Source organism: Notechis scutatus, chromosome 2 (assembly GCF_049901735.1).
Source record: "Notechis scutatus isolate UNSWTSFEM ecotype Mainland chromosome 2, rNotScu1.2, whole genome shotgun sequence".
Taxonomy (NCBI): Eukaryota; Metazoa; Chordata; class Lepidosauria; order Squamata; family Elapidae; genus Notechis; species Notechis scutatus.
Window position 1 is genome coordinate 117,912,181 of NC_142010.1, and position 14,204 is coordinate 117,926,384.

General features: G+C 42.2%; 1 protein-coding gene and 1 long non-coding RNA gene across 4 annotated transcripts in view; one reads left to right on the plus strand and one right to left on the minus strand.

Moving 5' to 3' along the window:
* The window catches only part of RPTOR (regulatory associated protein of MTOR complex 1), a 409,502-nt gene that overhangs the window by 279,024 nt on the left and 116,274 nt on the right, over nt 1-14,204 (plus strand). For all 3 annotated transcript variants that reach the window (XM_026667263.2, XM_026667262.2, XM_087955978.1), the window contains one exon: nt 597-707. In XM_026667263.2, the coding sequence (XP_026523048.1) occupies nt 597-707 (111 nt within the window). The remainder of the gene's footprint in view (nt 1-596; nt 708-14,204) is intronic.
* The window catches only part of LOC113411954 (uncharacterized), a 31,723-nt gene continuing 26,434 nt past the window's right edge, over nt 8,916-14,204 (minus strand). Inside the window, exon 6 of the long non-coding RNA XR_015747702.1 lies at nt 8,916-8,934. This is a non-coding gene — a long non-coding RNA (uncharacterized LOC113411954). The remainder of the gene's footprint in view (nt 8,935-14,204) is intronic.

Sequence of the window (14,204 nt, forward strand, 5' to 3'; positions counted from 1 at the left end):
AAACTTTGAAAGCTGCAGTGTTAAAAAGAAAAATAAATCAGAAGGAAAGGGAAAGGACGTGGGTGGTTAAGAAAGAATAATTATGTTTGGGTTTTGTGTATATCTGAATATATTTAAAATCGTAAGGAGTGATGCAATTTAAAGGTTCACATTCAGTATTTCTATCAAAATGTCACTTTCCCGATTAGGAAATATGTTGTTAATTTATCTAATAAATTGTGACTAGATTAGAAAAAAAATACTCTATACATCTTGTGGTAGTGATTTTCCAGACTGAACTATTTTCCGTGTCTCTAAACTTCATGATCCAATGAAAGAGGTGCTGTAATTTTTCATTGTTTAGCAATAACAAACCTGAATGAGTTCCAAATTGTCATATGGAAAACTACCGTAGTACATTAAGTACTGAACAAAAATGGATCAATCAACTTTTGGTAAAACCAGATAATTAAAAATATTGCACAGCATCTATGAATAATGTTGACAGGAAATAAATATACAGATTTTTTTAACATCACTATTGCCAGAGGTGGGGGCAGGAGGTTCTCGATGCCAGCGCTATATTTATATGCTTTCTCAATTGTCTTTTCTGTTAGGCTTTATCCGTTGGCATTTTCCCCTATGTATTAAAACTGCTTCAAAGTTCTGCTCGAGAACTAAGACCTCTTCTGGTTTTCATCTGGGCCAAAATCCTTGCAGTGGACAGCGTGAGTAACCATTAAGTGTTAATTTACCAAACGGCAAAATACAATACAGGGGGTCCTTAATGTACAACCATTCATTTACTGACCATTCAAAGTTAACAATAGTATTGTAACTGAAAAAAGGGGCTTATGACTGGTTTTCACATCCTTAGGACCGTTGCAGCATCCCCATGGTTACATAATAAAAATTTGGGCGCTTGGCAACTGGCATGTAGATATGACAGTTGCACTGTCCTGGGATCAGATGATTCACATTTGTAACCTTCCCAGCCAGCTTCCGATAAACAAAATCAGTGGGGAGGAACCAGATTCATTTAATGTCCACATGATGCACTTAACAACAGCAGTGATTGACTTAACCACTGTGTCAAAAAAATCATAAAATGGGACAAAATTAATTTAACAACTGTTTTGCTTAGCAAGGGAAATTTTAGGCTCAATTGTGGTAGTAAGTCAAGGACTACCTGTAGTTGTGCAGGGCTTTCAGTTTCACCTACAAAAGGTGCTTCGCAGCACATGGGGACATGAAGATTGCACCTGCTTGTAGCTTTTTAAAGCTCATGGAGAAAAAGTGTTGCTTTAAGATGTTGCAAACAGATGTTATAGTCAAACTTCCAGACATTCCAAAGTAGAGCCTTATAGAAAACTCCTTCCAGTGGTTGCTTGTCTAAAAAGTGAGAAGATTTGTTTCCAGATAAATAAGAGCAACAAAATGAACTCTGTCCCATGATGGGCATTTAACTTTTGGGTCTGCTGCTTATAAAAAAAAATCAGCGTTGTTTACATCTTTTTCTCTTTCATTGGAAGTGGAATGTTATTACCTGACAATAAATTTAAACTGATTTCTACAAGAATATAGAAAAATTGGGAAATCAAATTACAATTTTTGTAATGAAATATAAAACATTTTTAAGCAGTGAGTTATTCCGCTGGGGAATTACACCTTTATTGAAGACTATAAAGTACCAATTATTAGGCTACCAGCATTTGGGGCCAAGGAGTAGAAAATGTATAGTTCATGAAATTTTTAAAGCCTGGACATAACCTCTCCTCTCTAACCTATGCTGAAGTTTAAATAAATAAAATTCTCAAAGTCCAAACCATTTTTATTGGTTAATTAATTTAACAGACAAAGACAGTATCTAGATAGCTTAGTCTATTTTGGAATGAGTTCATTCAAGTAGTATCTAGGCATGAAAATAAACCATGCTGGAAATATTGTCATCATAGACAATAGTGAAATGCAGACTCGTCATTTTTCTCTGACAACCTAATGGTTTTGTAATCTAATATTAGTTTTATCTATTCTACATAAGACAGTTTTTTATAAGTGGACAAATATTTATTTGCTTTTCATATATTTCTCTCGGTCTGCTTGCCTGTGTTTACAAATGTTTAGCATACCTTGCACATTAAAGTAATTGCAAATGGTAATTATTAAGTACTGTAAAAATTATAACATCAAAAGCTTTTTTAAAGCCTAAAATTCTACATGTTGTTGTTGACTGATTCTTTATATTGCCTTGTCTGATCAATGCTCTTAAGCACAAGTAGCAGCTATGATCAAGCACTGGCATCTTTTCCCACTAATCTAGAGTTATGTTTAGTGTTATTAAATATATTTTGAATAATGTTTTAAAAGGATTTTAGACAGGAAAGAAAATGAGAAATAGTCCTCAACTTGTTTCGGGGGGGGAAAGAGCTTATCTTTGATGAATACTTTTGTTTAGCTGGGCAATCAAACCTCCATGCATAATTCAGAATAAGAATATATTCACTGAATAAGGCATGCAACACTGTGCAGATCTATAACAACAATATCATTTTGTTTATGGGTGCAGAGGACGTAATCTCTTTTTTGAAAATGGGACCAAGAAGAATATAGTCTTATTTATTCAAGCCATGCTTTGCTGCCCAATACTAGAAAGCATAAGAGGACAATGTATTTGTACCGTGTTTCTCACAAAATAAGGCTGGGCCTTATTTTTTTTTTTTTTGACCCCCGAAAAAACGGCTAGGCCGTCTTTTCGGGGGTGACTTAATTTCCCCCCCTTGCATCCTCGGGTGGGCGGGCAGCGACAGCTTGGATGTTGACCGCAGCGTTGGTGGGTCACTTCGTATCGGGAGATCTTCCACCACCGTTGCTTTCCCTTCTCCCTTGCTGCCGCGGCGTTAGAGCAACGCTGCGGCGTTTGGCGCAGCCACGTGCGGCCAGTCAGGGCTCCTCCTGAGCAAAAGAGCCGGGCCGACCTGAGCTTGGCTTCCTTCCCAAGTCCCTCCAGCACGAACCCGAAGGTGCTACCGGGAGAGGCTGCCCGAGGCAGTGATAGCGCCCACCCATCCACAGACAGGGAGGCGAGGTGATGGCAGCGCTGCTTCCCTGGCCGGCGGAGAGAGCCCAAAGCCCCCCGTCCTTTCCACCCCTCACCCAGCCCGTCCCCATCCCCACGCATCTCCAAATGCGTCGGCAGCTCCAAACGCTGCAGCGGAACAGGCATCAGGCAGAGGCGCTGACTCAGCGGGGCTCAGCTTGGAGGAGGACGCGGTGCAGGCTGTCGCCTTGCCTCTCTGTCCACGGATGGGTGGGCGCTATCACTGCCTCTGGTGGCCTCTCCCGGTGGCCCATTCGGGTTCGGGCTGGAGGGACTTGGGAAGGAAGCCAACCTTGGGTCAGCCCAGCTCTTTCGCTTGGCAGGCGGGTGCACACCCGCGGCTCGCTTTCCCAGCTCTACCCAGCCCGCACGGCTCCGGCGCGGCCCTGGTGGGATGAACGGAGGGCCCGGCGGGGAGGCGCTCGCTGCCTTGGTGAGAGCTCCACCGCTGGGCAGGAGGGCCTGCCTGTCAGCTGTGCTGGGCGCCCCAGGCGAAGCTCTTCGCGCTCTGCCTGGTGCCAGGCAGGGATGGCGGCTGGGTGCTTCTCCCGGGGTGGGCCGATCCTGCGCTGCAGCCCCGGGAGATTCGCCTCCCCATGTGGGGTTGGGCTGCCCTCTCGGGCAGGGGAGGCTTTGTTGTAGTAGGGTGTCGTTTTTAAAAGAATTGACTTTACCTTCGAAGGCAAAGGGAAGGCGGCGACAGGAGCGCCTGAAGCCAAGTGTCTCCGCAGGGCTCCGGTTGCAGGGAGGAGCCCTGGCTGGCCACGCATGGCTGCGCCAAATGCCGCGGCATTGCTCTAAACGCTGCGGCAGCAAGGGAGAAGGGAAAGCAACAGTGGCGGAAGGTCTCCCAATATGAAGTGCCCCACCAACGCAGGCAGCACCATATCCGGGCATGCAACAAAAGTACTTCCTAACGGCAAGCCCCCCCCCCCCCGCCATTTCCCCCCCATTTCACATGTTTAATATGGGCCTTAATTTGGGGGGAGGGGCTTAATATGATTTAATGCCAATAAAACATGGTGGGGCTTCCTATTGGTGGAGGCCGTATTGTTGGAGAAACACGGTAATATTGTAATACAATGCTGGATTGAATACATTGTTAATTTCCCTGACAATCAAAGTATTTTAAAAGAAGCATGAAATGTAATGACATTTGAAGAGGAAAGAGTAGTGATGTGAGGAAAGGGAATTGTCCAGTACCTGCCCACCACCTCCCAGAAGCCAGAAGCGCTTGGTAGCAAGATAGGTGGTATACCAATAAATTAATAACAATAAAATTATGATTTTATTAATAATAATAATAATAATAATAATAATAAACAATCCTCTTATAAAGTTCAGGCTCTGATGAAGGTATTTCTGATGTGGCCAGTGTGTTCTGATGTGGCCTGCCAGAGGAGTTGGTGACAGACTCGGACAGTGAGGAGGTTGAGGAGGAACATGGGCAGTGGTGGGATTCAAATAATTTAACAGGTTCTGTGGGCATGGCTAAGTGGGCGTGGCTATGTGATCATGTGACTGGGTGGGCATGGCCAACTCAATGTCACTCACTGTGCCTCGCCTGGCCCTTTCCCTCCCAGCCATTCCTTGTCACACCCAGCCTCAACATATCTATAGTTCTGTAAAAATATTGTTCACCTTTTTTCAACTTTATTATCTACGTACTATAGATATACTTTCATGGATTACTGAAAGGAAGAAATGGCTCACATGCTTTGCCCAAGATTGTGATAGGCAATAGGCTTTTAAGGGGCTGCCAGAAAGAAGGGAAAGCAATGGGAAAGAAAGAAGCAATGTATTTTCCAAAGAAGCAGAAGGCGAAACAAGAAGCAATGGATGGACACTGAACAAAGAGAGAAGCAACCTAAAACTAAGGAGAAACTTTCTGACAGTGAGAACAATTAACCAGTGGAACTGCTTGTCTCCAGAAGTCCTGGGTGCTCCAACATTGGAGGTGTTCAAGAAGAGACTGGACAGCCATTTAGAATTAGAATTCTTTTATTGGCCAAGTGTGATTGGACACACAAGGAATTTGTCTTGGTGCAAATGCTCTCAGTGTACATAAAAGAAAAGATACATTCGTCAAGACTCAAGAATCATAAGGTACGACACTTAATGATAGTCATAGGGTACAATAAGCAATTCTCTGAAACGGTATAGGGTTCCCCCCAAGGTCCCTTCTAAGTGTTATTCTGTTATTCTGACACCTTTCCCAGGACCTCTACTCGGAGTTTGGCATCCTCAATTTTCCTGCCTGAGCAGGGTTTTGGACTAGAAGACCTCCAAACTCCTTTTCAAGTTCTGTTATTCGGTTATTCCTGAGCTAGATAGCTAAGACCCTCATGGGACTCTTATCTATTTTGCTCCCTCTGGACTAATGAGTTAAAGAGTTGCCTCTAGATATTCCTTTTAATAAGACTTAGAAACCTGCAGTTGAAAGTTCTTCATGTCTCCTTACCCTGAAGACCCAATATCTTTTGGAATTTGATCTGATTGCTCTTTTAGCATTTCTCTTGACACTTCCCCCAAGGCCACACCCCTCCCCCTCTCCCTTCCCCCCTGCCTCCATCTCTCCTCCCTCTCTCTCACACACACACAGAGGTTGGATTGGATACCTCTCTCCCACCCTCCTTCCCTTCCTCCCTCTCTGCTTTAGGCTTAGAAAGTCTGCCAGTGCTGCTCCTCGTTTGGCAATGCTTAAGGAGAATTAGGGGCTAGAAACAGTTGACATTCTCATCTCTGCTAGAGGTGAGGATGTCAGAAAGACTTTTTGGCAGGCATACAATGCCTTCTCCTCAGCCCCTCAGCACTAATGAGAGATGTGGCTCTACTGCCCAGGATAGGCAAAGCTTCTCATTTTGTACAAACTATCTGCTGCCAGCGGATACTTATGGTTGGCACGGGCATCCAGAGCATGGAAGTTCTGCCGCTAACCTGGCAGCCCGGCTCGAGCCACAGGGTTTTTAAAAAAAAATATTTTCCCTACAGGGGGCTACCGAATGGGAAGCATGCCTCTGCCTGCATAATTAGGGGGAGACTCTCCACCCTGCAAACGCCAATGGCTTGAAAGCAGCTCCTCTGCCACCATCCCCATTCTCCTGCTCTTCCTCAAACACCTCCCCCCATTGCAAATGCGGTGTGCCGTTTGGGTGGGAAATGCCTGGAACGTAATAAAGCCCACCCACTCACCTCCTGCTGGAAGGCTGGCTAATGGGGTGAAAGGAGAGGCGGAGAAGCTGGAGGGGAGCCGATAGGAGCCCGCCGAAAGAAGGGGGCTGAGGGAAAGTGCATATGCTACAGCATGCTGTGGATGCCCTCGCTCACCCTTTGCCTGGCTTCCCTCTCCTCAGTGCTCGCTCGTGCTGCCCCTCCCCAGTCTAGCTTGATTGCAGGCGGAGCCATGTTGCCTTTTGCAAGTCCGCTGTTGGTGAAGCTGGGTGCCGGTGAGGGCTGGCTTTTTGCATAGCTTTGTCTAGCTGTCGGGGATGGGTAGGAAATGGCTTCCTCCCCAGGCCTCCATCTGTTTTTCCCCGAAAGTTGGAATTGGAGTTTGTTTTCTGGAACGCTGACAATAGCTAGGCAAAAAGCCAGCAGCGCAGAATTTTAACAACCAGTTCACCTGAACCAGCCCGCACTGGCTGAATCCCACCACTGAACATGAGCCAGTCCTGGAGTCTGGGGAAGGCTCTGATGAGTGTTCTGCATCAGAGACAGAGATGGGGCCAGGGTATCCAACAATTATCAGCTACCTTCAGAGTTGGAGATAAGTGGAGCAGAAGAACAGCTGGAGCCTGTTCCCAATGTGCGCATGCACAGAGCTGTCAGGAGAAGAGAACAATTAAGAAACAGAGGTCAACTCGGGAGTAAAGGCACAAGGGGACGCTGAATGGCCCCTCTCATAGGGAATAAATATGAGTGAGAGGGGAGTAGTGTTTGCAGGAGACAATTAGTTCATTTAATTAATGTGAAGATTTACTTATCTGAGTTCATGACTCACAGAGACTCCTTGCCAAGTATTTCTTTGTACAGCATTACGCTTGGAAGCTATCGGCCTGGCAGCTCTCCCAGACTGATAAGGTCTGTGGTTGCAATTCACCCTTGAAAGACTATTTGCTGGGACTTTGCTGGATGTAAAGGCTAGGAATTCACATTAGCCAAATAAAAAGGGTTTTTTTCGTGACAAGGAGTCTGTTTCATGATTTTTTGAAGCCTAGGTCAGAACATATTCGAGAACTATTTTTTTTTTAACACTTATGTCAGGGAAGGATTATTTTGGGCAAATATCCTAGGAGCATGACTAAGTGTATTGCCTCAGTTGCTGTAATCAGTCACTAGAAACTGTGGTTTGTGATATTTGCCAGGAGAAAAATATTGCAATTAATTGTTCTTCTGTAATGAGTAATAGTGCAATAGAATAATGCAATAGAATAGTGCAATAGGGAAAAAAAATCAATAGTAGAATTAAGGAAGGGTGTTACAGAGATATTTTCTCAAGTTGCTATCCAACTACTGCTACGCTCTAGACAGACGAATTACAAATTGAGCTGTGATTCAGAAAATGCTCATTTCATATCTTCCTTCTGTATGAATTTAGTGCTAGACAGATTAGTTTCTCTCAGTTACCACATGTAATTTAATAATACCTTAAGTCGATACTTTAAAAGGTTGTTGTAAAAATTACAATGTCTGGAAGTGCTTGATACTGTAGAATTGAAAAAACATAGTGGGCAGGAAAGCAATCAATATTCTAGATGTCCATAGGAGAGCAAAATGCAAGTATAAATAACACAAGTTTAAAACAGACTTAGTTTGAGCTTGGTTCATTTTTTTGCATATCTTTGCTGCTGAATATTATCAGAACTTCATTGGGCTTATTGACAGATAAGTGAACAAATAACACCAAAGGTTGCAAATACTTTTTCATACATTTTCAATACGAGAATTATCCTAACTGCTGATGGCATGCAAAATATCTGCACTGAATAGAAACAGTGAAGTTCAAAACACCTACTTATTTTCTTCCTGTTAGCTTTTAATGTGTGTTCTCCCTGAACAGAAGTATCTCCTGCTCTTTATTCTTTTGTTTGCAGGATTAACAAAAATTTGAAATGCAGAAAGGGAAGGATATTTATAATTATGCAATCATACACATTCCTTTAGCAGCCTTTACAATTAAATATTTTTTTCCATTTGGTCAGTATAAATAGGTAGGGACAAGCCTCTCTTCTGTACATTTTTTGTGCGTGCTTTGATTGAATGTCTCTTTTCTACATGAACATTTCATTGAGTATAGTTGGTGTATTCTTTCTCTGGAAATAAGCAGAACTTTCTTTAAAAAAATAAATAAATAGAGTGTCACGTTCCGATGTACCACGTAAGAAAAAGCCAGCAACACAAGTTGATGTTAGATTGTTTATTTAGAAACGTGGACCTGGCACAAAGCGACCATCCAAAAAGAATTAAAGTTTGTGCTACCTTGGGTAGTTCACCCGCCCTTTGTATTGTGCTCCACCTCCATCTGTGTATATATCCTGCCCCGCCTACTGACTGCTTGCTGCAGCCCGGCCTTGCCCCTAGCCACCCATCCCGGTCTATCGCCCCCAGTTTCCTGCTTCCTCCCATGCTCTGACAATCAGCTGTTTACACGATCCGATGGTCAGGTGTTTCGCAAAGAGCCAGTTACAGTCTGGGTGGAGCGAGCAGTCAGGTAACAGTTCGGCCTTGCTAGCCAGGGAGCAGCCCCGGGGACGCATGAGTGATGCAGGCCATAGGTGTGTATCCCAGGTGGCGGCTCCTCCCTCCCCTGCCTGAATGGCGGCCCTGGGTCATCTGGCAGTCCGGGGCTGACATAGAGCCTGTATATTTTTAATGAAAAGAATGAATTTCTTATTTGTGTATAATTCCTGAAATCTGAATTTCCTTTTGAAGACTGCTATTTTCATACATCAAAGTCAAGAAAAGAGAAATGAACAGGAAATAAAACATTTTCCCTGGTTCTCTTAAAATGCTTGGGAAACACTGGTAGGCTCTCTGACCCAAAGGTGCTTTTCAAAAGGCAACTGTACTTTCTTTTTTCCTTGAAGACATCTAGCTTCACATCCAATAAGCTTTTTCAGTTGTTGGATGAAACGTCTTCAAGGAAAAAACAAAGAAAGTCCAGTTACCTTTTGAAAAAGCACCTTTGGGACAACCATTACCTGGACGGTTGACAATCTCCATAGACATCTGGTAGGCTCTGAGTTTCTTCTGGTGCTTTTTGTTTCAGTGCCATGACACTGAGAGAATAGTCACAGCCCATCTCCACCTTCCAGCCTGGCACTTGTAAATCCATATCCATATCCTTGGTGGTTCCTTCTTTGCAATTCCTCCACCCTTCCCCTCTGTCTTAATTCCCTCTACAGGTCAAGTAAAAGGGTCAGAGTTTTCATAGTTTTACATGAAAACAGTGTAAGCCTGCTTGGAAAAGCCAAGCTCGGAAGACCCTCCCTCATAATCCATTGCCTCTGGGGGAGTCGTGACCCACACTTTGAGAAAGACTGCCGTGGATAGTCAGTCAATAAATACAACTTTACTCAGGCAATGATCAGCGCCTGAATCAAATTTATGTTCAGCCTACCCAGAAAAATGGCACCTCACTAAAATAATGACCATAATAAAAGCATAATTGATTGCTACACATCCATTTCTGATAGCACATAAATTTGGGGAGAATTAATGCATGATACTAATAAGAGTGGTGTCAGTGTGATGCTTATAATAAATAAGTGAGAAACAACCACATTTGTATGGTATAAAGCTGTACACTTTCAAAAGATAAAATGGACACTCTTTAAGTTGTGGAGACTCTGGGAAACATCCTTGAGGCAGAAATTGTAAAGAGTAGTAAGATGCCATAACCATTGATATCCTAATGAAAATGCATATGCATTAACAATCCTTAGAGCATAGGCTTCCATGGCAGAGCCTTCTTTTTCTCAGATGACGTGAGGCCTTGTGATTCTATCTCCTTTCCTTACCAAATAGTAATTGATGGGCAACACTGTTGAAAAGAATTCAAACATAAATAGTCATTTCAACCCTAAGTCTCCCAGGACAAAAAGCTCCACTTTCTTTCGCAGTAAGAGGCATCGTTAATTACCTCAGCAATATAGTACTGTATTCTTCTTATTCGTATCTTTCTTACCTTCTTTCTTTTGACAGTTGTGTCCTACCTTTCTTTATGCCTTATTACAGATTTAAAAATGCATTCGCACTGCTCCTGAAGTGCCTGTTATGTATTATCCAAAAGGAAGATTCAAGTCAACTTTCTTTGGAATGTAACTTTTGCCTTTTATATAAATATATCTGTGTTTATATTCATTTGTCCTCTTTTTCTGGCCTTAATATGTCATCCCCAAAGCCTGAGCTGAGGTGCTAGTACAGGGTGTCTCAGGAAACAGTTGATAATGGGAATTTTTGGAGATATAAATCAGGCTGCTGGATTCTTGTTTGTTTAATTTTCATCTCATGGGAAATGTGAGGGAAGTTCACTTCCAAGGGAAATTCTTCCTCGTGGAAAAACAAGAGTGTGTCCCATCCTCATTATTAAACACTAACAAAACAGTGGATGGTGTTTTTGTGGAGAACTGAAAGATTTGAAGAATATTTGCTGTGTTTTCAGTGTGCCCTGCTCCAGGATTCCTAGGAGGACCACCCCAGTTACAGATGGCAAACAATCTCTAACTGGCAAGCAGTTTATAGCCAGGGGTGGGATTCAATTTTTTTAACAACTGGTTCTGTGGCTTAGTTGGTGGGTGTGGCTTGGTGATCATGTTATTGGCTGGGTGTGGCCAACTCAATATCACTCACATCAAGGCATGCATCTCCTTGCCTGGCCTCTCATGACTGGGGATGCTGCAACAGTCGTAAGTGTGAAAAATGGTCATAAGTCACTTTTTTCAGTGCCATTGTAACTTTGAATGGTCACTCCACACAAGCAAAGTACCAGCAAAGGAGAGGGAAAATACTCCAGAGAGGTTCCTGAGACAGGAAGTCTAGTCCTGCCAAGAATGTAATAAGGGTTAATGGAGAGGCAGTTTCTGTAAGCAACACCAGAATGTTTCCTTCCTGCCTTCCTTACAGGATTAGGCCAGTAGTTTCTTCTAACAACCCGTTCTCCGAACTGCTTAGAATGTTAACAACCAGTTCACCCCTGTTTATAACCCTGTTTAGTTATTTATTTCAGAGGTGCTTTTTCAAAAGGCAATTAGGCTTTTTTTCTTGAAGACATTTTGCTAAAGAACTGAAGAAGTGTCCTGGATGAAACATCTTTAAGGAAAAGACAAAGAAAGTCCAGTTGCCTTTTGAAAAAGCAGCTTTGGGACAACCATGACCTGGATGATTGAGAATCTCCATAGGCGTTTAGTTAGTTACTTGATTTGCAGGTAGTCCTCAACTTACAACCATCATTTTAGTGACTGTTCCAAATTACAGTGGTCCTGAATATAGTGACTTATGACCATTTTTCACATTTACAACCAATGGTCATGTGATAGAAATTCAATTGCATGACAGCTGGCATGTATTTATGATGGTTGCAGGGTCCCGGAACAGGTGATCACCTTTTGCAACCTTCTGAGAAGCAACATCAGTGGGGAAATCAGATTCACTTAACAACCGTGTTACTAACTTAACCGCAGTGTTTCACTCAACAACTGTAGCAAGAAAGGTTGTAAAATGGGGCAGAATTCACTTAAATATCTGCCTTGCTTACCAATGAAATTTTGGGCTCAATTTTGGTCATAAGTCGAGGACTACATATATACTTTGGCTTTTCTACAGGAGCTCAAGCAATGAATATGTCTCTCTCCCTCCCTTCGTTTTTCCCCACAACAACTCTATGAGGTATGCTAACTGAGACTTAATCTAAAGCAGAGATCTCCAACCCCCGAGCCATGGCCTACTACCGAACCATTTAGAAATGTGTCTGCTTGCAGCTCCCCTTGCTCAAGTGGTGGCCGCTGCCAAAAGAAACTCCCCTCATGCAAGCGGCAGGCACTTGCACTCACACACGAAACACCCCTTGCATGAGTGGCAGGTCGCACGAAGGGAGCTGTGCTCACCACTCACACATTTCTTCTCCCCTCCATACCAGTCTGCCAAGCCAGAAAGGTTGGGGACTGCTGATCTAAAGCCATCCCATGGCTGAGGAGACTAAAATGTGTGTTTCCCCCATTCCTGTGCAACAATGACCATTACCCTCCATTGGCTCTTTTAAATTCATAAAGAACAAACATCCACTGAACTGGGGAGAAAATAGAAGGGGAGGATTTGGAGATACTATGAAAGATATTAACCTGTTCCCAATTTATTAATATGCTTTTTGGTGCTATAAGAATTTTTTTTCAGATCCATATCATCAGACTTTTATTATGTTAACTCCTGACTTACAAACTGATGTAGGATCGATACAAATGAATAAAGATTCATGCAGAGGTTGCTATGATTTGTTCCCAATAGTGATTATTCCATGTGACAAGCTATTCCACATGCTGCAACTTACCACGTAGTCCCCACAAAATGACAAAAAGAACTTTAATCTGTGGAGGAAACAGTTGTACATACAGTATATGGCTTGCTTCATTCAGCAAACTTTAGAGTTGACCCATGCATCGTTACTTATTCATGTGTGAATGGCCCCTAAATTGTAACATCTCAATATGTGGTCTATCCCATGGGATGTATTTCTTTTTAATGAATTCATTTCTCAATACCACCAGGCCCTAGAATGGTATACAAATATTCATAATAATAATACAATTGTGATAAATTTTAAATAAAAGTAGATTTTTTGCAAAATCAGCAGGGATCTAACTAAAGTAAAGATGAAGGTCCTGTACTTAACATACATACACATATAATATATGCTCCAGGTGAATTAATTCTGAGTATTTTTTAAGACAGAAGAATCTATACAATTAATGCTTGTTGTTTTAGAATACGTGTTTCAGTATAGCTGTATTATTTGGTTGTTTCTCTCTTGACAACCTGGAGTGTGTGTTTGGGTGTGTGTGTGTGTGTGTGCATTGTTTTCCATAAAATCTAAGCAATTGCACTTGAATTTTGATGAGGCTATCAGGCATGCTCCTGGAGGGAGAGATATTTTGGTTTATTTCTTTAATAGTTCCTACTCCATGACAATTACTTCCTGTTCTGAGGTTTTTCCTCATACTGTAATTTTTCTAGTCTTAATCTTCTAATTAAAGCTGTAATTCAGAGAAGAAGAAACAAGGCCCTCCAGGTATTGCTCAAATTCCCAGCAATCCTAATTAGTATCACCAGTAGAAAGGAATACTCAGCATCTTCAACTTATATGGCTGCCCCTCAAACCCTCCCTAGCTCTGGCTAATAAGATTAGTTTCTTCTTCACTCTTATCCCATGTTCTCTGTCTGCTTTTTTCCCTTCGTATTATAGTTTTTTAAAGCTTCATCAACAATACAATAGTTTGATAACTATTTTTTCTCTGCCATTTCTGCAGCTTTTCTGTAAAATATTAAACAGACGAAGTATAAACTTTGTCTTTGTTTTTTTTTTTTTCTCACTTCACTTATGCTTTGGCATCAGGTCCCAGCTTAATACTTTGAATGTTTTTCCATCTGTTCTTTTTCATATATGACTCTCAGGACTTTCTGTTATAGATTTTAGCCCTCTTATGATTTCCTTCCCTTAAGAATCGGAGCTCCTAAAAAGCTTGTTCGTTGGTTTACAGAGCATCCTTTTTTCATTGCCACATACAGAACTAAGGTAAACAAAAAGAGATATAATATAAAATAATATTAACAATTCTGGGTGGAGGAAAAAAAATCAACGTATGTTGCATATTAAATGGTGTGAACAATGGTTTTGAATTGACCTAAAGGACTGTAGCAGTGGCACCATTCACTCACCCTTTGAAGCAGCACAGCAGAACTGAAATATGGAAGTTTCTCTGCCTTATTGTCATATACAGACCTTCACATAAAGAATCCTCTGTGTGCTGTCCAGCCAGTGTATGGGAATTGGATAGTTAGGTAGCAATTGTGAGCTGTCCCCTTAAGGGAATGCATCATGGGAAGTGTAGTCCATATCTCGTGACCACATCTGTAA